The following is a 27,423-nucleotide window of genomic DNA, read 5'->3' as shown; positions in this document are numbered from 1 at the left end:
TTGCCCGTTCCTTCAGAATTGTTAATGTCCAAAAGTGCCTCACTGCTGGTCACTGAGGGGAAATGTAGTCGTAATCAAAGCTATGCACGACAATGTCTTATAGGTAACGATGATCAGACTTATAGGTGATCAGCTTTCTCATTGTGATGATGGTGGAACGGTAAAGGCTCATTAGTACTATAGGAGAACTCCTTTTCACTTCAAAATTATCAAATTTTGCTTTGATCTTATCCAAACGGGACCAAAGGTGATTTTCTCTATATAAGAGTCGAAATTGTAAACATATACAAATTATTCTCATGTTGGAATAGGGGAGTTTGGTTTACAAGCGTGGTGGATGATTGATTCCTTGATGTTAAAACAGGGGTGGGGGTAAAACTTAAAGATGTAACATCTGCAAATTTGATCAAATATTTACCTTACCAAAAAGATCTCCCTGATCCTTTATATTTTGAGCCTCAACAGAAAATAATAAGTATCTTGTATTGTGCTTTTATAAACTCCATATAACTTGCAGCATTTTGCAATTCATGTATTTTTCATGAGCATTCTTTTGATCGGTTAATTTGCTTGTGATGTTGGCTGAAGGATAAACATTGGTCTGTACAATTGTGGAAAACTTCTCTGCTTCTCTTCAAACTAGTGTCACAGGATCTTCTGCATTGTTTGAGAAAGCAGATGGTACGGTGATTTATAATGCCTTATCCGGGAGACAGAACTTGCAGCAGTGCAGCATTTCTTTATTCACTGGAGTAGAAGTCTGTTCTTTGACCAAACTTCTGGGGCGCACCTTGAGCTCTCAACCTTTTGACTGAGATATGAATATGACTGTTAAGTCACAGTGAACAGAGTAGTCAGTGATCTTGATCTGCATAAGCAGCTGCTCATATTGGATAATTTTTTGCTTTTTTCAACTGAAATTCTGCAAAAGGTGCTTTCAGGATCCCTCAATAGTTCAGTGATATTCTTCAATGCATATTTGAACGATACAGATCAGAAGGTTCCATCTCCAGTCTCTGCTGAGCAACTTTCTTCATCCAGAGGATCCCCTGAAGAAGGGCTCATGTCCGAAATGTCGATTCTCCTGCTCCTTGGATGCTGCCTGACCTGCTGCGCTTTTCCAGCAGCACATTTTCAGCTCTGATTCTACAATTGTCCAACCTCAGTGCTCCGTTCCACAATAGTTAGGATTCTTGTAGGATAATGAACCCTAACTGGGAACAAAGCCAAATCCAGCAGGCTATGACCTGCCCTGGTTATATATATTTGTCAAGCCTCTCAAAAGAATGTTAGCCACTAAGGGGTGATACTGTAATCTTTCTTTTGTATGTAGAAAGAGGAAGATCACTTTCATTTTTATGCTACATTTTATAGAGATTAATAAGCTATCCAGGAACCATTAAACTGGAGTGGTTCATTGAGAGAAGACCTGTAATGTAAAATTCAAAATGGGTGTAGAAAATGACTCCCAGCCTAAAAAATGAGATGGTAGAATGGTATTGAAAGCCTAATCTAACATGGGATTTGAGAAAAATTTAAAGGTGTCAATGGAACTTTACTAAAGAGGAGCAAGGCTGCTGAAAGCTGTGTCATAGGTAGCGAGAGGAGAAGGGCATGGAGGCAGGATTCATAGCAAATGTATAGAACTCCAAAAAAACCCCACAAAATCTCTGAAGAAATTAGAACAGGAAATGAGAGAGTCAGTATGGGTGAGGCTGATGGTGTAACAGTTTTTTTTCTACTACTATTTTTTTAACTCAACAGGTCTGGCAGCATCTCTGGTGAGAAAAACAATTACTACTTCAAGGCCAAAGCATCTCTTTGTTCCAAATGAGTCACATTGTACTTGAAAGCTTAACTCTTTCTCTGGCCATAAGTACTGCCAGATCTACTGAGTTCTGTTTTTATTTTAATGTTCAGTATCTGCAGTTATTTTGGGTGTAGCAGTGTTGATTGGGTGAGTTGGGGTTTATTAAGAATGGATGATGGAAGGACACTGGAGGCCACTTCAGAAGCAGACAGTGTTATGAAGTTTGAAATAAATCAGCTTGATGTATGATGAACTCCATGACCAAAAATGCTGTGAAAGTGGCAATTTTCAAGCTGTGGCTGGGGAAGGAGAATTAAGTTAATGGAAAATAAGCATGACTTATTTATGGTGGTGGCTTTAGACAGCAGTCTATCTAATGAACAATGCCGACACATGAACTGAATTTTATAGGTGTCATATATTTCCTGGAGGCATTTTGTAGCATGAAGCATGAGAAAGCAGAATGGTAATGGCATGCGTTAGAATGTATTGACTGGTATTACACTCGCTTCAGTCTGATAAATATACTGGTGCCAGTTATGTTAAATGGAGGATAATTTTTTACTATTCTGCATTCAGGTCTTAATTAGGATCATGTTTAGGGTCAGACTTGATTAACAGGGAATTCCCTGTGATGCTGTACTAATCTTAATTTCAGGGAACCAAGAAAAGGAGTACTGCATCTTTAATCCTCCTGTTCAGAATGCTGGATAAGAATCCGCATAGATTTCTCTAAGAAAATGGGTATCAGCATCTTTGTTACCTGGTGGGGGTTAGCTGAAATGACATCCTCCTTTCAAGGTTATGGTAAGCAGAACTCATAGAAATAGTTGGTTAAGTATTGAACTGAGCAAGAAGCATCACAACTACTGAAAAGGTAATAAGAGGTATATTTATATTGTGAGAAAATATATAAGCTCTCCTGTTTTGTCGGTTCATATTGGCCTACTCAACATTTGGAGGAATGACCACCAGTTGTGGGCCAAAGACTGAGATGGAATGTGCAGGAGGCTGTTTTGGTGAATGCAGAGTTCAGAGTGTTGTGTAGCTGGAGGTAGGCAAAGTCCTGAAAAGCTTTTAACATGTGACATTTTCATTTTGTAAGTATTGGAAGACATGACCATAAAACAATAAGATGTAGGAACAGAATAGGCCTTTGAACCCATTTTGCCACGGGGAGGCGATCGCATAGTGGTATTATCGCTCGAGTATTAATCCAGAAACCCAGAATAATGTTCTGGGGACCTGGTTTCCACAGCAGATGGTGGAATTTGAATTTGAATTTTAAAAAATCTGGAATTGAGGGTCGACTGATAATCATGAAACCATTAGGTAAAAACAATGACTGCAGATGCTGGAGACCAGATTCTGGATTAGTGGTGCTGGAAGAGCACAGCAGATCAGGCAGCATCCAAGGAGCATCCTGATGAAGGGCTTTTGCCCAAAATGTCGAGTTTACTGCTCGGATGCTGTCTGAACTGCTGTGCTCTTCCAGAACCATGAAACCATTGTCAATTGTTGGAAAAATCCATCCGGTTCTCTAATGTTCCTTAGCGAAGGAAATCAGCCATCCTTACCTAGTCTGGTCTACATGTGACTCCACAGCAATGTAGTCGACTCTTAGCTGCCCTCTGATATGGCCTAGAAAGTCACTCATTTGTGTCAATCGCTAGAAAGTCACAACTAAGGAATCAACCAGACAGATCACCTGGTATCAACCTTGGAACCAGAAAAGGTAACAGCAAAAACACACAGTCCTGTCGACTGTGCAAAGTCTCCTTACCAATATCTCTCGGCTAGTGCCGAAATTGGGAGAGCTGTCTCGCAGACTAGTCAAGCAATAGTCTGACATAGCCATTCTTATGATATCATACCTTACAGATAACACCCCAGAGATCACCATTACCATTCCTGGATATGTCCTGCCCCACCGGAAGAACAGACCCAGCAGAGGTAGCACAGTGTTGTGCAGTTAGGAGGGAGTTGTCCTGGGAGTCCTTGGCATCAACTCCAGACCCCATGAAATCTCATGGCATCAGATTAAACATGGGCAAGGAAACCCCTTACTGGTTACCATGTACCATCCTCCTTTGGCTGATGAATCAGTACTCCTCCATGTTGAATAACGTACGGAGGAAGCACTGAGGGTGGCAAAGGCGCAAAATGTACTCTGGTTGGAGGATTTCAATGTCCACCACCGAGTGGCTTGGCAGTAGCATTTTTAATTGAGCTGGTCAGGTCCTAAAGGATATGGCAGCTAGACTGGGTCTGCGGCAGGTCTTGAAGGAACCAACAAGAGGAAAAAAAACGTACTTGACCTTATCCTTACTAATCTGCCAGCTGCAGAAGCATCTGTCCATGACAGTATAGGTGAAAGTGACCACCTCACTGTCCTTGTGGAAACAAAGTGCTACCTTCACATTGTTGTGTGGCGCTATCACTGTGCAAAATGGGCCAGACTTCAAACCGATCTAGCAGTTCAACACTGCACATCCATGAGGTGCTGTGGGCCATCAACCGCGGCAGAACTTTACTCTAGCACAATCTGCAACCTTGTGGCCTGGCATATTCCCCACTCAGCCATTACTGTCAAGCCAGGGGATCAACCGTGGTTCACTGGAGAGTGCTGAAGGGCATGCCAAGAGCAGCATCATGCCCTCTTAACAATGAGGTGTCAACCTGGTTAAACTACTGAATAGGACTACTTGCATACCAAATGGCATAACCAGCAAGTGATAGACAGAGTTAAACGATCCCACAACCAATGGATCAGATCTAAGCTCTGCCATCCTTCCACATCCAGTCGTGAATGGTAGTGGACAATTAAATAACTCATTGGAGAAGGAGGCTCCACAAATATCCCCATTCTTGGTGATGGAGAAGCCCAGCACTTGAGTGCAAAAGATAAGGTTGATGCATTCACAATGATCTTCAGTCCGAAGTGCTGAATGGATGATCCATCTTGGGCTCCTCCAGTGGTCCCCAGCATCATGGATACCAGTCTCCAGCCAATTCAATTCACTCCAAATGATATCAAGAAAAAGCTGGAGGCACTGGATACAGCAAAGGCAATGGGCTTTGATAACATTCCAGCAATAGTACTGAACACGTGCTCCAGGACTTGCCACTCCCCTATCCAAGCACTTCCAGTACAGTTACAGCACTGGCATCTACCCGACAACGTGGAAAACTACCCAGGCATGTCCTGTGCATAAAAAGTAGGACAAATCCAACACTGCCAATCAGTCTACTGTCCATCAGTAAAGTGACGTAAGGGGTCATCAATAGTGCTATCAAGCAGCACCTTCTCAGCAACAACCTACTCTGTGACTCCCAGTTTGGGTTTTGCCGGGGTCACTCAGCTCTTGGTCTCATTACAGCCTTGGTTCAAACATGAACAAAAGAGCTGAATTCCAGAGATGAGGTGATTGTGACCCTTGACACCAAGGCTGCATTTGACAGAGTATGGCATCACGGAGCCCCAGCAAAACTGGAGTCAATGGATATCAGGGAGCAAACACTCTGCTGGTTGGAGTTGTACCTGGCACAAGGGAAAATGGTTGTGGAGGGTCAGTCATCTCAGCTCCAGGGCATCTCTGCCGGAGTCTTTCAGGGCAGTGTCCTTGGCCCAGCAATCTTCAGCTGCTTCATCAATGACCTTCCCTTTGTCAGAAGGTCAGAAGTGGGATGTTCACCAATGATTACACAGTGTTCCGCACCATTCATGACTCCCCAGATACTGCTCAAATGCAACAAGATCCGGACAATATCCAGATTGGGCGCACAAGTGGCAAGTAACATTCACACCACACAAGTGGCAGACAATGGCCATCACTAATAAGAGACACTCTAACCACTGCCACCTGACATTCGGTGTTAGTACCATCACTGAATCCCCCATTGTCAACATCCTTGGGGTTACCATTGACCAGAAACTCACCACATAAATACAGTGGCTATAAGAGCAGGTCAGAGACTAGGGATACTGCGGCAAGTAACTCACCTCCTGACACCCCAAAGTCTATCCACCACCTACAAGACACAAGTCAAGATTGTGATGGAATACTCCCCACTTGCCTAGATGGACGCAGCTCTAATAACACTCAAGAAGCTTGACACCATCTAGCTCAAAGCAACCCGCTTAATTGACACTGTATCTGCAAACATTCAATCCAACCATCACTGGTGCTTAGCAGCAGAAGTGTGAGCTATTTTCAAGATGCACTGCAGAAATTCACCAAAGATCCTTAAAGAGTACCTTCCAAACCCACAACCACTTCCACCTAGAAGGACAAGGGCAGCAGGTACTTGGGAGCGCCACCTGCAAGTTCCCCTCCGTGCCACTCATCACACTGACTTGGAAATATACTGCTGTTCCTTTGCAGGCGCTGAGTCAAAATTCTGGAATTTCCTCCCCACCAGCATTGTGGGTCAACCCACGGCAAGCGGACTGCAGCGATTCAAGAAGGCAGGTCTCCATAACTTTCTCAAGGGCAAATAGAGATGGGCTATCATTGCTGGCCAGTCAGCGACACCCAAACATAACAAATGAATAAAAAACAATTCAGTTATATCCTGGCTGATTTTAATAGTTATTAATTCCACTTTCCTGTTCTTTTTTCACACAACCTTGTTTCCCTGACTGATTAAATATCTGTTTACCTCAGCCTTGAATATACTTAATGACCCAGTACTATGACAGGTCTCCATGGTAAATAATTCCACACATTCACTGCCCTCAAAGAAATTCTTCCTTGTTTCTGTCTTAAATTAGTGCCCCTTACTCTGAGATTGCACCCTCTGGTCCTAGACACACTCGCAAGCAGAAACAACCTCTCCACCTCTACCTGTTGTTATACCTCATTGGGATCACTTGCTGGAAATCAAGCCCTGCTATTGTTAGATTTATTTTTGCACGCCCTTCTGAGAACTAAAACCGAAACATCCAAAGAGGGAAGTCTTGTCCCATAATCTATAAAAAGAGGTGAAAAGTGGTATAACCTGTTTTTCAGCCTTCTAGTAGTTAATAAAAATAAATCCCTAACACTTCAGAATCAACAAAGAATAATTTATCTAACAGCGAATAAGTTAGCTAAACTATTGACAAACTGAATAAAACCCTGCTAACTTGCTGCTCATAAATAAAGCAGTATGCTGTTCCGATAAGTACAAGTTCCACTCAGCGTTTTTAAAAAGAAACGTTTTGTTTCTTGAAATTGCAGCCAGGTTACATGTCTTCTGGAATGTTTTGTGCCTTCTCTGCTGACTCTTCTGTTAGGAATATGAGCTCATGATGTTGGTACCATTGTAAGTTTGATGGTGCTTTCTTTAAGACACAAACAAGCCTGTGAGAGCCAATGATTCTCTCTTGAGAGCTGAGGGCCATTCACTTTGGCGGATGGCAGATTGCTCTGAGGTCTTTTTATGCTCATAATGTCATATCAATATTTCTGGCATAGGATTGGTCCTAGTTTGTATAAACCATCAGACTTAGGTAGCAAATAAAAACTTTTAAATTTAAGTACCTGGTTCAAATTGGTTAAATTCAAAAGTCTGCTGTCTTGGTAAAAACTGCTACTTGGCCTGCTAACTGTATGACCTTTCGATAGATTTTTCCAATTCGGGTGTTCTTTGTGTACTTGCAAACTTTCAACTGCTGCTTACAGGCGTCTTTTTTAAATCTCAAAGCACAGAAAAAGTACATCATCTTTTAAAGGGACCGTGCAATGCTTCCCACACCAGCACTTTACAAACACAGAAGGAGCTGAAGATTTTGTACGAGGAGTGCAGCAGAGTGAGGAAGATGAAAAGAAAGCTGGAGTCACATGTGAAGTATCTGTCATTGTCTTGTGTCATGATGGTGATTTGTGCCATGGTGGTGGTATTGTTAAGCATTGCCTGGTGCAGCTCAGAAGCCCCACTCTAGCACCACAGTTTTTGCTGTATTTGCTACACAAGGTGACAGTAGACTGAAAAGGTACATGATCGTTCCTTCATTACCTGAACAATGACAGTATTGAATGTTATTCAAGGTCAAAATATTATTGTGATTTTTATTTTCAAATTGATTTTTGTTTTGCTTAAATTTTTTGAGGAGGATTATATCAATTAATCTGATGATCTCAAAGGAGATTTATGTCACAGTCTTAAATTTGCTATGACCTTTTCTCTTAATAACCTGTCCTCTGACTGCTTAAAATGAAGAATGGCGGATGCTGGAAATCTGAAACAAAATAAAGAATCCTGGAAAAACTCAGCAGGTCTGACAGCATCTGCAAAGACAAAGCAGAGTTAACATCATCTGAGTCAGCAGCCTTGAAACGTTAGTTCTGTTTCCTCCCCCTGAGATGATGCCAGACTTGTTTCTCCTGCAGTCTCTGTTTTTGTGTCTGACTGCTTATCCTGTTCACACAAACACACTTTCTGTTGTCAAAATTTTGGCAAAATGTAAATATAAACTCTTTCTCTGTAACTATACTTTCCCAGCAGGAGTAGCATGATGATACTGCTTGTATGCTCATAATGCTCATCTTGTACTTCAGATAAATGCTGCTGATCCAGCCATCTCCACTTGAGTTTTCAAAACATGTTCTTATTAATAGTTAAACAAAGTAAAATCTAAACATTTAAACTAGATATTTGACTTTAACATGGAAGCTGAATTATACCTGCAGATCCTGGCTCAATTATTAGAATGTATGAACATAAGATCCAAAGTAGGTCTTTTGGCATTTTAAGCCTGTTTTGCAATTCAGGAAGATCACTTTCCTATCTGCGCTAAGTAACTCTCTATTGCCTTGTTTCTGAAAAATCTACTTATCTCTTTATTCAGTAAATTTCAGGACCCAGCCCCTGTTACCTTCTGGGAAATTTTTTAAAAAACTGACCCCACTATCATCAGATTGCTACAAAGTGAGAAACGTCACATTTCGTGGAGTAGAACATTGTCTCCTTATCACATAGAAGGTCATAATCACAAAAGTAATGAGATACTACCTATGCTTTAAACCACTTCACAGAAGTCTACATTTTTTCTTGATTACTATGTCCAGTGCCTTGGGAGATTAAGTTGTGTACATACTTGATTTGTGTATAAGGAGCAAAATAATTCATCATTTTGCAAAATAAGGGACATGACAAACAAAGGGAAAATGTGAAACTCTGTTGAAGGCATTGATATTTTAAGGCATAATATAGTTAATTGTTCTCTATTGAACTGAAATATCAGGAAATGCTGATGTGCAGTTGCTATTTTATGTGCAGTACTATACAATTTTGGGAACTGTATTCTAGAGAGGATATCCGAGCCGTGAGAAAATGTCTTATGGCTATGATTAAGGAAAATAACAAGAATTTTGAGAGATTTTACATTTAAACAAACTGGGATTATGTTGAAAGATGATGAAGGAAACACTAATCAAGTTCAGACTTAGAAATAGGGGTGAGCAGATGATTGCAAAAGGTGATCTCCATTGTTGATAGATTAAAAACTGGAACAAAATTATTGATACCAGCAAAAAGGAAGAGGAAAAGAAAACTTGTATTTAATGCTTTCTTGACCGCTGGACATCACAAAGTGACTTGAAGCCAGTTACTTACTTTTGAAATGTGCTGATTAATTTAGAAGCATGTAGACATTTTTCCAGACAGGTTCTCACAAACCGTATTCTTGGAATGACAGAATAATCATGTTAATTTGAATAGCAATTATTTATTAGAAGACCAAGCATAATACCAGGCCTGCCCTTCAAAATACTACCGTAAAATGCGTTTGAGATGCTATTGCATTCACTTGAACAGTGAGATGAGAATGGGTTAAGGGTGACACTATAGAGGTTTACAAAATTATAAGGAGCATGGGTAGGATAAATAGACAAAGTCTTTTCCCTGGGGTCGGGGAGTCCAGAACTAGAAGGCATAGGTTTATGGTGAGAGGGGAAAGATATAAGGGGCAACGTTTTCACATAGAGGGTGGTATGTGTATGGAATGAGCTGCCAGAGGATGTGGTGAAGGCTGGTACAATTGCAACATTGAAGAGGCATTTGGATGGGTATATGAATAGGAAGGGTTTGGAGGGATATGGGCCGGGTGCTGGCAGATGGGACTAGATTGGGTTGGGATATCTAGTCAGCCTGGACAGGTTGGACCGAAGGGTCTGTTTCCACGCTGTACATCTCTATGACTCTTATCTTCTCGGAGACATGTGCAACATGCTGTCAGCTCTGCGTAGCAACCTTGTGACTCGAGGATTCTACTAACTGAACCAGATTGGCCCTTGAGATTGAGAGAGTTGCTCATTTGATGTAAAGGTAGCATAGGTTGATTCATTTCTATATAGAATTTTGATTCTGTAATTGCGCGTACTCCAAACAAGAGAAAGATAGCGAATGAAATACAGGTGGAGAATATAATATTGCAGTAACTGAGAGTTTAGCGATTTCTATATATACTTAGCTCTGAGCCCCTTTGACAATGCAGTGGTAATAGCTGTTGAATAGAATGGTAATCATTCTGGCTATGATGTGCAGGTTGCACTTTGTTCCTTTCCTTCAAGGTTCACAAGTGTGATGATGCAGAAGAAGGCTAATAAAATTTAATTGTAAAATTTCAGCCTTGTATATCAAGATTAAATATGGTGTTATTAATGCAAAATATTAGCAACTTGTTAGCTGGTTATAAAAATAATCTGACCTGAAAAAAAAATTTGTATTCCTTCCTTACTGCAGGGTAATGGCTCACAACGATGTAGAGGTCCCTCTGGTGAGTAGATGATCCTTAGTAGAAATATGGAGAATTTAATTTGTTATAATCCTTAAGTTTGTGTTGATTCAGTTTATCTTATGATCGTGTTACTGTTCTTACAAATGAATTTTGATTGGTCCCTGCTCTGCTTGATCCCATATTTCCTCACCTATGTGAGGAACTCAGATCTTCAAAATATAAAGTTTTTATTTTATGGTTAATTTGAACAGCCTATTCTAAGATGATGAGCAGATATCTAGCAGTACATTGTATCAGTTTGTGCAGTTCATGATAGCTTTTACGCTGGCACAAAAGTTGCAATGTTCTCTGCACTTAATGAAGGTCATCTGGAATACTAGCCACATTGAGTAGCCTAATAGAGCTAATCTCAAAATCATTCTTGGAAACTGGCTCTATTTTTGGAAAGTTTGAGAATGGCAAAGGAGGTTTATTGACAGCCAAAATTCAATATTAAATATGAAGTTTTTCTGAGAGGAGTTAAATAAATTAGCTTTACACGATTACCACTAGCTGAAAAATGGGTGGTATTCAAACTGAACTAGGTGATGGAGGCCCTGATATTCTCTTTCTAGTGAAACCTGGCAGAAAATAATGGTCTTGTAGGCTGGATTGTTGGACTGGACACTTTTGATCATTGCTCAACTGCCTGAGAAGGATCCACGTGAATCTTTGAGTGTAACTTAATCTGCCCTCTTGATATTGTCTATGCAACAGGTTCTGCATCATTAAGATCAACAATGATTAAAGTGAAGACAGTTAAAATATTTACAGAATGCTTCTAGTTTTCCAGACAAACATATAAATTGTCATGAAATACTCTGGAATAACAGACCATCTGATGAATTCCCAGCACGGACTGTTGAACAGTGTTAGCCATTGCAGCTTCAGTTTACTTAGGTATGAAGAAGATGCCTAGTTCATACCCTCTGGGAGAAATATCCATGTTAAATATTTAAACTACCTGGGTGTTAGCTTCAGAGTGGAAATAACTAGAGGGCAGGATGCTTACCATATTTGGTGCATTAACATCATGGTGATTCTGAAGTTATTCTGTGGTTACTGAGTAAATTAAACTTGTACATCAATCATATTTTGAGTATATAAAACTTTGTTGAATCTTCTAAACTATGCCATAACCATTTTGATCAGCTTCCAAAACTGAAGTATTGAATTCACTGTCATGATTCTGTGGCGATTTTCTGAAACAAGGTGCCAACAGTACAAGATGTCACTTAAAAAGTCCATCAAAGAAATGCCTATATCCAGGCAGTGGTTCAGATAGGAAATTGTCACTGTGTGTATTAGTTGAGAGGAATAGTATAGATGCCTTTTCAAGGGAAGGTGGATTAGTACATGAGAAAGAAAGGAATAGAAGAATATAAAAATAGGATAAGAGAGGCTTCTAAGGTGTATAAACCATAGACAATGCGACTTGATGGCTTGTTCTTAGCTATATGTTCTTTAAAAATGTGGCAAATTCTTAGTATCATTGGTCATATTTATTTATTCTCTTACTTTATTAAGAGTTATAGGCATAGTCATAGAGATGTACAGCATGGAAACAGACCCTTCGGTCCAACCTGTCCATGCCAACCAGATATCCCAACCCAATCTAGTCCCACCTGCCAGCACCTGGTCCATATCCCTCCAAACCCTTCCTATTCATATACCTATCCAAATGCCTTCTTTTAAAACATATCTAGTTTCAAGTTGAAGAATGGGCATGGAATTCACAAGCTTTTAAAATGGAGCAATATTGTAAGCCGGAATAACTACTGCCTGAACGTTTACCTTGTTGGAATTGTTTAAAAAGTATTCTTTTTAAAGTGCCTGCACCATTTTATTGTCTTTTACTGCATGTAAAATCTGAGTAACTAAATATGTCTTTCCTTGGTCTTTCAGTGTGCTATCGGTCAATCCATGATCAAAGCAGACAGCTTTCGTAAGTACTAGTATAGCAGAGGTATTAATTGAAAATACGTGCTGTAGATTCCAGGTCTCTTTTCTTTTTCTCTTTTACTCTTTGAGCCATTCCTTATCAGTATTTTTTAACTCATCTTTGTATTTTTTCCTTCTTCAGACACTTAAGATGTGCAGGTTTTGGATTTCAGGCATCCAGTTGCTTAATTCACCTTTCCTTCTATTATATGGCCACTGTAAAGTGACATTTGACTGTTTGCTGAATAGGGATGTTCTTTCCATTATAATATAGGATACCATTCATTGATAATATAATGAAGGTTGATTCACTGTCCTGTGTGGTTTTAAAAAAAACCAGAAAGTTACTGTGCTACTAATCACATGCAGCTGGTTATCGTCTGTCACACTAACCATCAGCAAAAATGTAAACATACTCTAAAAGGGAGCTAAGAATCATAAAAGGTTCATTAAAGAACTGTGATTTGTTTATACAAAAACATCGTCACAATAAACCTGAAATTTAAGATGGAGCAATCTAAGTAATTGTATACAAGGGATGGGTTGTTTATGAACTACATGCGCATATTCACTGGAATTTAAAGGGATATGTAGTTTTATATGGAGAAATCGTAAATAAAATTCTTTCTTTGATCTGAAGAATGCAATTATTTGTGAATGGATCTCTTTTTTTTTGTCATTGGCCTTACCTATCCATCTTCAAATATGTAAACCTGCAAGTATTACCAACCGTAGACTAATTGAGAGTGGAGGTTGCTTTATTTGTAATCTGATCTGTCTCCTCTGTATAATGTTTGGTTCTAATTATGGTTGTTTACAGACAAAATGTCTCTAAATTCAGCATCTTCCACCTCCGACACTTTAAGACATCAGCAGTCTTTAGTAAGTAATGTATTGTTTCATATGGCATACTGGTCCAAGTCCATTTGTCCTATTTGAGACCTTAAGACTTCTCATTGTAGCTAGATATTCATTATATGAATCAGCTGTGCTACAGTTACACAATGTCAGGAAATTGTTTTTAATTGTGTAACCAAATTACCTTATTAAGTGATATCTTGTATTAAGTGACAGAGTATCATAAATGTTGAAATAACATTTAAAACTGAAATATATCAATTGTATTACATTTGAAAACTTGTTTTAAGCTTTTTAAAAATGGGTTCTGGAAAGAATGCAGATGAAATGCACATTTTTTTTGTGCAGGGGCAGGTGGAGTAATACTTGGTATGATATTGGATTAATGTTCATCATGAGTACTGTTAAATATCTTGCATCAAATGTATTCTATTTTGATCCTTGTCAAAGCTTGATTCTGATAATGGTGCTATGATCAACAGCAAGGTATTTTATGAGAATGTAGCAAAGGAAGCTTTAGAGTGTGCTAATTTTATATGAATGTACTAGGCATTAACAGTAGAAAGACGTTAAAAGTTGTGCAATGCTTGCATCAGGTCATTCCTGATGAAGAGCTTATGCTCAAAATGTTGATACTCCTGCTCAGATGCTTCCTGACTGGCTGGGCTTTTCCAGCACCACATTTTGACTCTGATTTTCAGCATCTGCAGTCCTCACTTTCTCCTCACATGAATAATCTTTTGATTGGCTGGCAGGATGTATGCACATAAATGCGTCTTTGTCTGAATGGCAGGATGTGATTAGTGACATGCTCTGTGCAAGGGTCTCATCAATTTAGAATTTATATCATTAATTTAGATGAAAAGAGCTTAGGCATGGTAACTAGGTTTGTAGATAACATCAAGAAAACATCAAATGGAAGTTACAGGCGAATATAGATTGGTTGAGAGTGGGCAGAAATCTATCCTTATATAATGTGGGAAAACATGTTCACTTTGGCAGGAAGAATAGAGTATTAGTTAAACTGAAAACAAAATTCTGAAGTGTGGAAGAATTTGTATATTCTTGTATATGAGTACAAAAATTTAATGTGCAGATACAACACGTATGACGAGGAATTGAGCATAAAAATGAGCATGTTTTGCTTCACTTATACAGGACCTGGGTGAAACTATGTTTTGATTACTGTGTGCAATTTTAAACAAATGCATTTACATCCTTCATTAAATAAGATGAAGTGGTTAGAGAAGAATCTTACTAGATTAAGTGGATTCTCTTAAGATGTTACTTTGGGCAGGCTGGTCTTGTTTCCACTCAAGTTTGAAAGATTGAGAGGTGACTTGATATTTTTAAGATTGTAAACAGTCTTGACAAGGTGGACGTGGTAAGTATTCAAGTTTCCACTTGTGGATGAGTTCAGAACTACAAGATATTTTAATATTAGTGATTGCTGTTTCAGGGCAGTGATTGGAGAATGTTTTTCTGAAGGATTGCTCAACATTTGGAAGATGCTGAAGGTGGGATTGTTAAAAATATTTAACAATCCCACCTTCAGCATCTTCCAAATGGATAGACTCTTTGGCAGAGGAATCTGAGTTAAAAATCAGGAGTTGATGGGAAAGTGAAATTTGAAATAAGAACGTTAGCCAAGCTACTATTAAATGGTGGAGAAGGCCCAAGGGGCTGAATTGTCTACTTTTGACTTGAATGTTTGTAATTTATAAGCCTATTAAGCTTTTCTGCTTGATCAAATCTCTAAATGTAAAATATTTTCTCCAGTCCAATTTGCAACAGATGTCTTTTTCATGCAAGTTTTAATAACTTTGTTGTTTTGCTTTTACAGATAATGAAGTGCTAACAGTAAATACACCACCCTTTGCAGAGTCTGTCACAGAGGGTGATGTCAGGTGGGAAAAAGGTACAGTACATTGAGGGGAGCTTCATAATTATTTTGTAAAAATATGCAATTATTTGAACCGCAGTGGAGTCACTACATTATATTTGATACCAACTGTTGTTTCTTCCGTGACATTCTTGTTGACCAGTTAACTTATTCCTTTAAAAACGCAATATTGGGACTGTTATTGTGGGAAGTTCCCAACATGTCAGGTATTCAAGGCCATTTTAAGTAAATGTCATGTGAAAAAAATTAAAGTAGTGCAGTTTACTCAAAGAAAATCACCTAGCCATATTTGGAACTTGGTATTTTTTGACTGTGGCCATTCTAGGTTATTCCTTCTCAACAGATCTAAAATCTTTAACTGCAGTTACCCATAAAACCTTTCCCCAGTGCCTTTCCTTGGTTATCAAGCAGGGCGGGATTGCACTTCCCTGGTTCCATTCTTATCTATCCAGTTATTATCATTATACCTTCTTATTCCTACATGTTGAACCCCTCCTGTTCCTCATCTACATACTGCCTCTCATTACTGCTTTTTCCAATGTCAGATTGCACACATTTTGATTATGCTGACTATCTATTGTTTACACCACCATTAGATAGCACAAATCTGTCATGACCTTATGTCACAAAGTGATAGAAGTAAATGGTAGCACCAGGTGCAGTGAGAAGTGAATGACTTCATTGAATACAGAGTGAAGAGTGTGGTGCGGGAGTTCAAGAGAGGTGGGGAGAATGGTTTCAGCAACAGTCCCTCCCCCAGTCGTGGCCTCCAAGTTCAAGTAGACCCCCCCCACAGAGTCAGTGAAGTGGCAGCAGTTAGAGAGAGTAGATGCTCCCAACCTCTCCTCCTGGCCCTGCTCTTACACCCAGCCTTTGTCTCAGTCCTGCTAGGGTCAATGTCTATGCCTCACCAGTCCAACCTGTTCTGATGATGATTTATGGAAATGCAATGACATAATTGGAACATGCGTAGTCACTTCCTGATGCTGGTCCTTGTGCAACATGTGACAACTGGGTTTATCGCTGTGTCTGCATGTGCTTGGAGGGCAATACACGTTATATCTAATTACTGGATAATACCCATCTTCATTTCAGCACCAGCACTGATCTTGGTTTTGGTACACTGCCCATCATCTAGTACTGCAAATAAATACATTAGTCCCCCTGTTCCCACGGGGGATACATTCCAACAACTACTGCGGATAGGAGCAAACCCATTCATTTAAATGGAATATTTACCTTCCCGGCAGCCCTGGTCCCTGGGTCTGGAATGTTCCCTGTAATATGTTCAGGCCGTGGTAAACCGTAGGTAACTGAAAACTTGACCCAGCTGCGATGTTCAGGGAACCATTCCCTAAGTTTGTTTGGTCTCCCCAATGTGGAGAAGACTACATCGGGAGCATTGTCGGCCCAACCCGAGCATTGCAGCCAGTCTTAAGGGATGACCGGACCTCCCAGACACCGCTCATTTCAATTCCCCCAGTCACTCCTTTTCTGACATGGCCATCCTTGACCTCCTCCATTGCCACAATGAACCATATCGCAAATTGGAGGAGCAACACCTCATCTTTCGCCTGGGCAGTCTACAGCATGGGGGACTCAAAATTGAGTTATCTAATTTCAAATAACCTCCCTTCCCATCCCCCAACCCTCTTCCCAGCCCCTCCCAAAACTTTCACTCCTCCCTGCCACCAACAGGATTCATTCCTCCCATTGACCAAACAGGTCATATGCTCTTCTTGTCTTCACCTATCCCCACTGCCATCCCCTTTATCTGCAGCTCCCCCTACACCCACTTCCAATCCTGAAGAAGGGTTACACCCGATATGTCAGTTTCTCCACCTCCTGATGCTGCCTGACTTTCGGCCTCCTGCCTGAGCATCTGCAGTTTGTTTTGTGTCCAGCAAAATTCTCAGGCTGACTTAGGAATAGCTGCATTTGGAAGGGAGAAATGCCGAGAAAACAAAACATGAGGGTAGTCATTTAAGACTTCCAAATGCACTGATCAGGTGAGCAAGATGCAATGGTATAGCCTTTATGATATCAATGTAAAACAAATTGAGGGGAGCTACTTTGGCAGCCTGATGGGTTTTATTTACCTTAGGATTATGACTTGAAGTGACCTATTGTACTTTAAGGCTTGTTATAAATTTCTAGACTTGGGGAGTTTTATGAAAGCTAAAGGGAAACACCTCTGTCTTGTTTCCATTTTACTTTGTTCTATGAAGCCCTCGCATGGATATGCATGCGGGTGTTGAGACGTTATCACAGTTCCTGAATAGTTTTTTATCTTATTCTGAATTCTCATATGAAATACCCGTATTTCATCTGTTTCATTACAGCTGTTGGTGATGCAGTAAGTGAAGATGAGGTGGTATGTGAAATTGAAACTGATAAGGTTCGTAATTTTTCTGACCAGCCCTTTTTTAATTTCTGAACTAATCGTGTTTGAAATGATAAACAGTCTCCTGTATAATTGCTGATATTAAAATGGTAGATGATCCCAGGGTATCCCAGCCCCATAATATTTCCCTTCCATGTAACATTGTTACTCCCATGTTGATAACCACTGTTTGCAAATTGTGATGAGGTGAAACATGTCCAGTCTGTATAGTTCCCACCACTACCAGAAATATCAAGATCAGTGTCTGTGATACCACAAACACTTGTCTGTTCCCTGAGCTTTTGCTTTCTTAATCTCATTTGCCCACCTTTACAGCTGAGTCAGCTATGTTGCTGTGCAGTTGGCTTTGGCAGCATTCCCAGATCATATCTCTCACTATTATTAAAAACAGAATACTGGTTGGAAAGTGAGATGCACTCTGCTATCTTGAGCATTTCCTACTTCCTATTGATTGTCACCCATTCCCTCTCTGCATTCCCTTATACAGCAAGCAATATCCAGAAACACAATATCATGCAACCTTCCGTTTCATGAATGCATCACAGCGATTCAAGCTGCTTCTCGAGCTCCAAAGCCTGTAGCCATGGGAGTCACCAGCTTATGCCACTTTGTGCAATGGTTGTCCAGCATTCAAGAAACATCCTGAAATTCTCTCTCACAATATTGTGTGCATTTTACAGGACTGAAGTGCCCTGCCATTCCTCACATTTAACAGAAATAAATCAAATACTTAGACTATATAGAACACTTGATCAGCTATCCTCAATCTGCACCTTCTCTTGTGCTGACGTCACATTATTTTTGCATTATACTTTGCTTCTGATTCACATCAATTTAGCTGACTCTTAACTGCCCCCAAATCAATAAATGCTGACTCAGCCAGTGATGTCCATATCCTGTGAATGAATAGAAAGATGTTGGTAGCTTTCTGAACCAAAGTAATTTTCTATGTTCTCACCTGATTCATTCTTCTCTTGGAGTACCACCTGTGTACTTGCTGTACTCGATGATGTCACCATTTCAACAGGATTCTAAAAATCCTCTGGTGTAAATGCTAGACAGTTCCTGTCTCTATTTGATACTGACTGGAATTTCTCCGACACTGGTACTCATTTTTGCACGCACTGGGCTCCATCCTTGATGCTGATGTTAAACCTGTTACTATACATATTCTTTCACATTTTTCCTGTCTAATTACCATTATCACTCCTTTTGTTCTAGTCAGTCATATGACTGTCCATCAGCAGAACACTCCTCACCATCTCATTAATTTAATAAATCACTCCCAGGTAGCCAGTGCTAGACTTTAGATGCATGCCACAATGACTTTTTTTTTGTTCAGGTTGCTGAGTGAGGATTAAAAAAAAATGAGCTTGAATACACCAAATTCTTTTAACCTGCCTCATTGCTGCTCCTTTTTCTGTACTTTAGCAAATTTTCATCAGTCATCCTTTTGGTTCAGTTAATTGTCAGCGTATATTTATTGTGCAACAATTGATTATTTCAGTCACCTTGTTACTTTAGGGAACAGGATTCAATTTTATCTGTCGAAATGCTGTTATCCATGCAAAGCACTTAACTATTCCATTTTCTATCATAATGATGTTAATTTCCTCATGACAATTGCTGCTTTAATTTTGTCATTTTGGACCTAGATTATTTTCAAAATCGAAATACAAGAATCGCCCAATTTCCATATCTGTATAAAGGTCAATGTTGGTTCAATGTTTCTGTGATTAGTATTTAATTAGCCATATTATTAGTCAATATGACTGATATTTGGTCCATCTCCTGCACCTGAAAACCGTACTGTTACATTGACCATGATTCTGATCGTTGAACCAGACAGATTCTCTCATTCTGTGAACAGAAGCTTAAAATTATGGCACGCAACCTCCCCATTAATAATCAATGTTGGAAAAGAAGTGTGGGAATTCTTTGGTCACTACAATACATGCTGCTAGGCTATAGTTTCTAAAATTAGTTCCTCTTCATTTCAGACATCAGTGCAGGTTCCTGCTCCATATGCTGGTATCATCGAGGAGCTTCTGGTACCTGATGGAGGTAAAGTGGAAGGAGGAACCCCTCTCTTCAAACTCAGGAGGGCAGAAGGTGGGTTTCTCTTTGATTGTTGGCCTACATTTGCACCTGCTTAAGCAACATTTCAATCTTAAAAGTTCCCATCCTTGTTTTGAAATTCCCTCCATGATTTGTGATCTCAGATCCACAACTCTTCGAATTATCTGTGCTCCTTTAATTCTGGACTCTTCAAGCTCCTTGGTTGCTATTAGTGTTCATGACTACAGTTACAAAGATTCCATTTTCTGTCCCCATAACCACCACCTCTTTGTGTTCCTCCTCTGAAGCCCTTCAAAACCTACCTTTCTTTGACCAGCCTTTGTGCATTAGGCAATTAGGGTGGATGATCAATGATAAAGTTTGCTTTTTAATGTTCTGTGAAGTCCTTGGGACATTTTATGTAAGAAAAAGTAGCTAGATAAAGACATGTTATCTATTGCGAAGTGTTTTTTGAGACATGGCATCTTAAACTTGAGTAACACGTGTCTTTTTACTTATTGCTTTTCCAGTTGGTGCTGCAAAACCTGTACCAGAAGTCTCTCCCACCCCTAAACCAGATACAGCACCACCACCACCACCACCTCCAGCTGCAGCTGCAGCAGGGGCAATTCCTACCACAATGCCACCTGTACCACCAGTAAATATGCAGGCCATAGATAGTAAACCTGGTGAGTAAAATAAATGAATTTCATTTAAAAAGGGCTTTACAATATCTTAGTAATGTCTCCAAAACATCATCTTGAATGCAAGTGAGTGACTTATCATGTTGGTAAATGTGTTGATCAACTTGTGTACCACAGAATCGCACAGGCAGCTATGGGTTATTGATCAAGGAGCAGTGTTAAAAAGGGGTACAAGGGGATTCCTGCCATGTAAAAATCTGCTAGCAGGAGGTAGGTGGTTGCCTTTTCTGAAGGACAGCAGCTCCAGTGATGTAGCCCTCCTCCAATGCTGCACACCCTTGCTATCTGGATATGCCTCCAAACTTAGATAAAGCTTGATTCCATAGTATTTTGACTCTGAGGTCAAATGCTGTTGAGTCAGCTAAGTTGACGCAAAGAAAATAATGGGGAAAATAGATTGTTATTAGTCTTGTATGTTTGGTGATCGTTTGCTGTAAACAATATTCATAATGCTGTTTACAGTATTAGGTCTGTGATTTCTAACTACTGGGTTTGTTATCATTCTTCCTCTATGTGCCTATAGTGACTTGGATAGTAATCCTAATAGGATATAATGTAAGCTTTTCACATCCAGCTCCTTACATCATCTCATGTTCTGTTTTTGTTCCAGTGTCGGCAGTGAAGCCTTCTGTTGGATCCCTCGCCCCAGCTGCAGATGTGGGGGTGAAAGGTGTCCGATCTGAGCATAGGGTATGCATGAACTTCAAGCAATAAATAAGACCTGTTACAACCAAAATGTTTTAGTTAAGAAGTGGGAAGTTCTGTTCTTTGTAGTTTGACGGGGGGGACTATTGTAAAATCTGATCTCGAATTCACTCCTACACACAAATATATTGTTGGCTTTTAACTTTCAAGGTGGTAATGTGCTGTAGTTTGATCTGTAAGTTTGATTCCATCTTGCTGTGCTTATGATCTCAAGTGGAACATGTCAAAACAAAGTAAAGCATCTCCATATAGGAGAAAAGGACCTATCAAAGCATGCCATTCATATATGATTCTCCCTTGGGCCTCTGCACCTGACGGTATGACTTTCTGGATTGCAAGTGGTATCGGGTCTAGGAATTTAAAGCTGAGCAAAAGAAGGGTCTGAGTAGTAAAATACCCTCAACTTGCCAAGCTGTAAGTGGGCATAAATGTGCACTATTCATAATTGACTAATTATTGATAAATTGTTTTTTACACTAGCTAAAGAAAAATTATTGGCATTTTGATGTGGAAACATAATTAACCATGAGTTAACTCCATTGGCAGATACGACACAGAAAAGTGCAAATTTAGAAAGTTTGCAAGTTTCTTTCTATATACTTGTCCTGAACACAACAGTTAATGTGTTGTTTTTTCTATTTGTTCATAAACATATTGGCATCAAAGGCTAGATCTGCATTTATTTCCCATTCCTGGTTTCCCAGGAGAGAGGGATGGTGAGATACCATCTTTAATAGCTGCAGTCCTTGTATGTAGAGACACCTGCAGTGCAATTAGGAGTTCTATTATTTGAATCCAATGATAGTGAAGCAATGGCAATATGGAGGTTCACATGATGGTATATGACTTAGTGGGGAACTTGTAGGTAATGATGTTTCCATGCATCTGCCGTCCTTCTAAGTGGTAAAGGTTGTGGGTTTGTAAGGTACTGTTAGAGTTTTGGTGAATTGCTGCAATATATCTTGTAGGTGATGCACAAGATGAGTGAGTGTAGTGAATGCTCAAGGTGGTTAGGAGGGTCAATCAAGTAGTTTATTTTGTTCCCAATTCTTCCTGTAGTGTGGCAACCAGAACTGTACACACTGTTCCATATGTGACCTTACTAAAATTTTATACAGCTGCAACAAAACTTACCAACTTCTATCCTCATTCCCCGACCAATGAAGGCAAGCATGTTATATTCTGCCTTTACCACCTTATCCACTTGTGTTGCCACTTTCTGAAAGCTATGGGAATTCCACCCCATGATCCTTCTGCATATCAATACTCCTAAGGGTTTTGCTATTTACTTTACACTTTCGTCTTGCATTTGACCTCCAAAAATGCAATACTGCATACTTGTCTGAATTAAATTGCAACCATCGTTTCTCCATCCAACTTTCCGACTGATTTATATTCTGTGTATCCTTTGACAATCTTCAGTATCCACAACTCCATTGATTTTCATGTCTGCAAGCTTACTAATGAGACCACCTACATATTTTCATTCAAGTCATATATGTTATATAAAACAAGAGATCCTGGCATTGATCCCTGCAGAATACCAGTGGTCACAGACGTCCAGTCAGTACAAAACCCCTCCAAAACTATCTATGACTCAGCCAACTTATCAATGAGTCGCATGGAATCCATGGCACAATCTTCTGGACTAGCCTACTTTGAGGGAGCTTGTGAAATGTTTTTGTAAAGTCCATATAGATATCATTCACTACCCTTCCCTCCTCAATCGCTTTCAACCCTCCCTTAAAAAAAACTCAAATTTGTGAGGCAAGACCTCCCTCACATAAAGTCATGCTGACTATCCCTAATGAGTCCATTATTTTCCAAATACATGTAAATCATGTCCCTAAGACAAATCTCTAATAGACAATTAACTACTTACTGGAGGTGGTGGTTCTACAGATATCCCCACCCTCAATGTTGAAGGAATTCAGCACACCACTTGTCCCTAAGAAGAATCCCTCAACCATTTGATATAAGGCTCACATGCCTATAATTCTCTGGGTTATTCCTGTTGCCCTTAAACAAATGAATAACATTGACTATTCTCCAGTTTTCTGGGAGCTTGCTTGTGGTGAAAGGAGATACAAAGATCTCTGTCAGGGACTGGCAATCTCTCCTCTTGCCATCTCCAGTATCCTGATCTACTTACCCACGTTAATGTACTTCAGGGCACCAAACACTTCTCCTTTGCTATCATCCGAATTTGATGGACCTCAAACAGCCGCAACCATCCTTCTTTGAGCTTGGTTTGACTTCAACCAGTGGAGAGTTTTCCTCCTGATTCCCACTATCTCCAGAGGAAACGTGAGGTGCTGTTAAAGCACAGCAGGTCAGGCAGCATCCGAGGAGCAGGAGAATTGACATTTTGGGTATAAGGAGTGTTGGGGGAGGGGGCAGAGAGATAAATAGGAGAGGGGGGATGGGGCTGGGGGAAGGTAGCTGGGAAGGCAATAGGTGAATGCAGGTGGGAGGTGATAGGTCAGGGTGGAGTGGATATGTGGGAAGGAAAATGGGCATATTATCTCCAGTTTTGCTAGGGTTCTTTGCTCAAGTCAGTCAACTGTTCCCTTAATTTCAATGGCAGTCTCTATCAACTTCCCTCCTGGAGTTTGTGTTTGGACTATGGCAATATTGAGGGCTGGAGCTGGGTTTCCCTGTGAACAATGCATAGGCTATTGTTGAATATGTGCCAGTTGCTAACATGATCAACGGCCCCTTCAATCATTTTGCTGATGGTAGAGAGTAGACAGACATCAGTAATTGTCTGCTTTGGATTTGTCCTGCATTTGTGAACAGGATGACATTGAGCAATTTTTTGTATTGTGAAGTAGACTAATTAGCTTTACTGGATGAGATTTGCCAAGGGCATGGCTAATTCTGAAGTACAAGTCTTCAGTATTATTGCTGGGCTGTTGTCAGGGTCCATTGTGTTTGTAGTGTCCACTGCCTTCGAACATTTTTTGATATTATTTGAAGTGAATCGAATTAGTTGAAGACAGGCTTTTGTTTTGCTGGGGACCTATATAGGAGGCCAAAATGGATCATCCACTCAGCACTTATGACTAAGAAAAGGAGCAAATTCTTCTGCCTTGTCTTTTGCACTGGTGTGGTGGTTCTTCATTATTGAGGGTGAGGATTTCTGTAGAATCGCCACCTCCAGTAAGTAGTTAATTGTCTACCTTCACAACTGAGTGCAGCAGGACTACAGAACTTATAGATCTGACAGTTGTGGAATTTCTTTACCTTGTCTATTGCATATAGTTTAACTTCACCTTATTGCATACTGCTTCTGCTGATTATGCAAGTAGTCTTGTTTTGTAATTTCACTACTTTCTCCCCTCATTTTTAGGTTTGCCTAACACTGCTCTTGTCACATCCTCCTGTGCTCATTGCAAGGCTTGATGGTAATAGCAGAGTTGTGTGTATGGTGTGCTATGGCGTTACAAATTATCATTGACCATAATTCTCCTGCTGATGGTCCATTGTGCCTCATGAATGCCCAGTTTTTGAGTTACTAGATCTGTTCAAAATATGTCCATTTAAGATGGTAATGCCACGCAAGATGGAGAGTATTTTCAGTGTGAGGATGGGGCTTAGCTTCCTCAATGACTGTGTGCAATGATCATTCCTACCTATTATGCCATGGTCGGATGAAAATGCAGCAGACTCAGTCTAGCAGCTACGTCCTTTAGGACTAAGCTAGTTCAGTCAGTCATAGTGCAACTGAACCACTCATGGTGATGTGCATTGAAGTTCCCCCAACAGATTGCATTCTGTGACCTTGTCATTCTTAGTGATTCCTCTAAATGACCATCAGCAGCTGAGGAGGTGTCTCTCATTGGTAATTAGCAGAAGATTTCCTTATGTAAAAAGTGAGGTCTGCAGATGCTGGAGATCAGAGCTGAAAATGTGTTGCTGGTTAAAGCACAGCAGGTCAGGCAGTATCCAAGGAACAGGAAATTCGACGTTTCGGGCCAGAGCCCTTCATCAGGAAGATTTCCTTATCCATGCTTGACATGATGTCATGCAAATTCATGGGTGTGGAGTTAATGTTAAGGACTCCCAGGATTAACTTTCCCAACTATATGTCACTGTGCTACAGTTGCTGGGATGGTGATGGTGGCACGTTGTCTATAAGCTATGATTCTTGAAATAATATTGTCAGAATATTATTTGAGTAGTGTTTGTGGCAGGTCTCCTCGTTTGGCACAAGACTCAAGTTGTTAATGAGAAGTTTACAAGATTGGCAGGGCTAGATTTGTCATTATTGTTTCTGGTGCCTAGGTCAATGCCAGGTGGTCTATCTAGTTTCATTCCTTCCTCCAGGTTTTGTAGCTAACCAGGCCAATTATTTGTTCATTCAAATGAACTGTCATTTATTTTGGTCATGGCGTGGGCTAGGAATCATAAGTGGGCCAGACCAGGTAAGCATGACAGATTTCCTTCCCTAAAGGACATTAGTGAACCAGGTGGATTTTCTCAACCACTGACAATGGTCATATGATCATCAGAGTAGTTTTTAAAATTCAATTATGTCGTTGGGATTTGAATACATGTGACCAGAATATTTGCCTGGAGTTTTCGATTAGTACAGTGATTTTATCAGTCTGCCATCCTTGTTGTACCTGTGGAATAGTCAAGTTTTGTATCAATCTTTGTCACCAGAAGTATCAGCAGGACCCTAATAAGGTATTTTTATTTGTAATTTTGGGAGGATATTTTACTTTGATAAAGGAAATATATGGTTTACAGCAACTCTGAGAGCTGTCTACAGATCTTATTCTTGCCTGTCCTTCAACATATGGCATACTATGTAAGTAATGTATTTAAACTCTTGAATATTAATCTTGTATAAAATAGAGTAATTTTGTAATTGACTTCTAAACGTTTAGGTTAAAATGAACAGAATGCGGCTACGAATTGCGCAGCGACTAAAGGAGGCTCAGAATACTTGTGCCATGCTGACTACCTTCAATGAAATTGACATGAGGTAACTATTACACTCAGTACTTTGGGAGACATTTAATGCAAACATATCAACTCAGTCTTTTTTTTTGTGCTTTTGGTTGCCTATCAGAAAACTTTGAATATAAAACCATATTATTTAACATAGTCTAGCTTAAGGTCTATTACTGAAACCTATATCGGGCTGGAGTCTGGTACAAGACCTATAACGGAATAAAGTATTTGTATCTGGTTTCCATTGAGGCAGGGGCGATCAGTTCATAATGACTTGCGTACTAGCATCAATAAGAACAGAGTAAACTTGTTCATTCTTTGCTTTGAAAGGAGACGCAGAAAGCTTATTGCATTCAGTTGGGGAATAGGAGGTATAAAGAGGAACATGTAAGAAATGGCTTATCCTTTCTTGGATCTCTAAAATAGCAACGTTCAGACCAAAGATTCAGAGAGCCTGCTCTCGTGTTGTCTGGAACCAGCCAGCTACATCAGAAAGCCCATCCTGTAGTTATTCCTTCCCTAAAGTAAGCCACAATGGAATTGGTTACACAGTGCATGAGCAATCACTGCCCGAAACCAATGTCCCTTCACTTCAGGGCACAACAAAGTGGTCCACCATCATGGTACATCCCCAAGTCCTCTTCTATGTATTGAACTTGCTACTGCCTCCTTTTCCCTCTTCTTTCCTAGTGCCATCCCTAACATTATCTCTATTGAATTGATCACCGAGCTCTTGGGGCAACTTTCAAAACTAAGCAAGGAGGTGATTTTCAGGGCAGAATGTTAGATTTTAACTTCAAAGTAAAGAAGGCTGCATCTTAGACTATTAGGCAATTTCTTTCCAAATACCATTTAAGCACTTCAGCAAACTGAAACATAATCTCCACTTAAAGACAAAGTCATGTAAATATTTGTGTCTAATGTGCTTTTGTTGTAAGATGGACAGACTGCACAATATTAATTTAAGGGAAAATATTTGTCTCTTGTGCTGGAAATGATGCTTTTAACATTTCGTTTAGAGGACTAATATGCCAGTTTTGGTTTACAGCTCTTCAGGATAGTGTTGTGAGCTGTAATAATACCTATTTAAACAGATTAGTGAAGAATGCACTTTACAAGACTGACATCTGCCTGGAGACTGAAGAGAAGGAGAGAAGAGATGGGGGGAGAGATAAACCCTCGAGGGAGAAGGTTGGTCTTTGAATGAAGGCAGTTTAATGATGAGGCAATGAAATTTTGATATAGTTAGACTCAAAGATTTTATCATTCCTGGCTCCTTTTCTTGTGTTCTTGCATCTTGGGGATGCATAATGGTGT

The 27,423-nt window shown here is 39.9% G+C and overlaps 1 protein-coding gene across 1 annotated transcript in view; it reads left to right on the top strand.

The window, feature by feature from the left end:
- Nucleotides 1-27,423, top strand: part of dlst (dihydrolipoamide S-succinyltransferase) — a 50,427-nt gene that overhangs the window by 570 nt on the left and 22,434 nt on the right. Inside the window, exons 2-10 of the mRNA XM_060829390.1 lie at nt 10,538-10,571; nt 12,477-12,516; nt 13,333-13,394; nt 15,214-15,288; nt 17,616-17,671; nt 19,678-19,789; nt 20,266-20,424; nt 21,050-21,129; nt 26,040-26,137. Of these exons, the coding sequence (XP_060685373.1) occupies nt 10,538-10,571; nt 12,477-12,516; nt 13,333-13,394; nt 15,214-15,288; nt 17,616-17,671; nt 19,678-19,789; nt 20,266-20,424; nt 21,050-21,129; nt 26,040-26,137 (716 nt within the window). The remainder of the gene's footprint in view (nt 1-10,537; nt 10,572-12,476; nt 12,517-13,332; nt 13,395-15,213; nt 15,289-17,615; nt 17,672-19,677; nt 19,790-20,265; nt 20,425-21,049; nt 21,130-26,039; nt 26,138-27,423) is intronic.

Source organism: Hemiscyllium ocellatum, chromosome 8 (genome assembly GCF_020745735.1).
Source record: "Hemiscyllium ocellatum isolate sHemOce1 chromosome 8, sHemOce1.pat.X.cur, whole genome shotgun sequence".
In the NCBI taxonomy this organism is placed as follows: domain Eukaryota; kingdom Metazoa; phylum Chordata; class Chondrichthyes; order Orectolobiformes; family Hemiscylliidae; genus Hemiscyllium; species Hemiscyllium ocellatum.
This window is presented reverse-complemented; position numbering and strand designations above follow the sequence as displayed.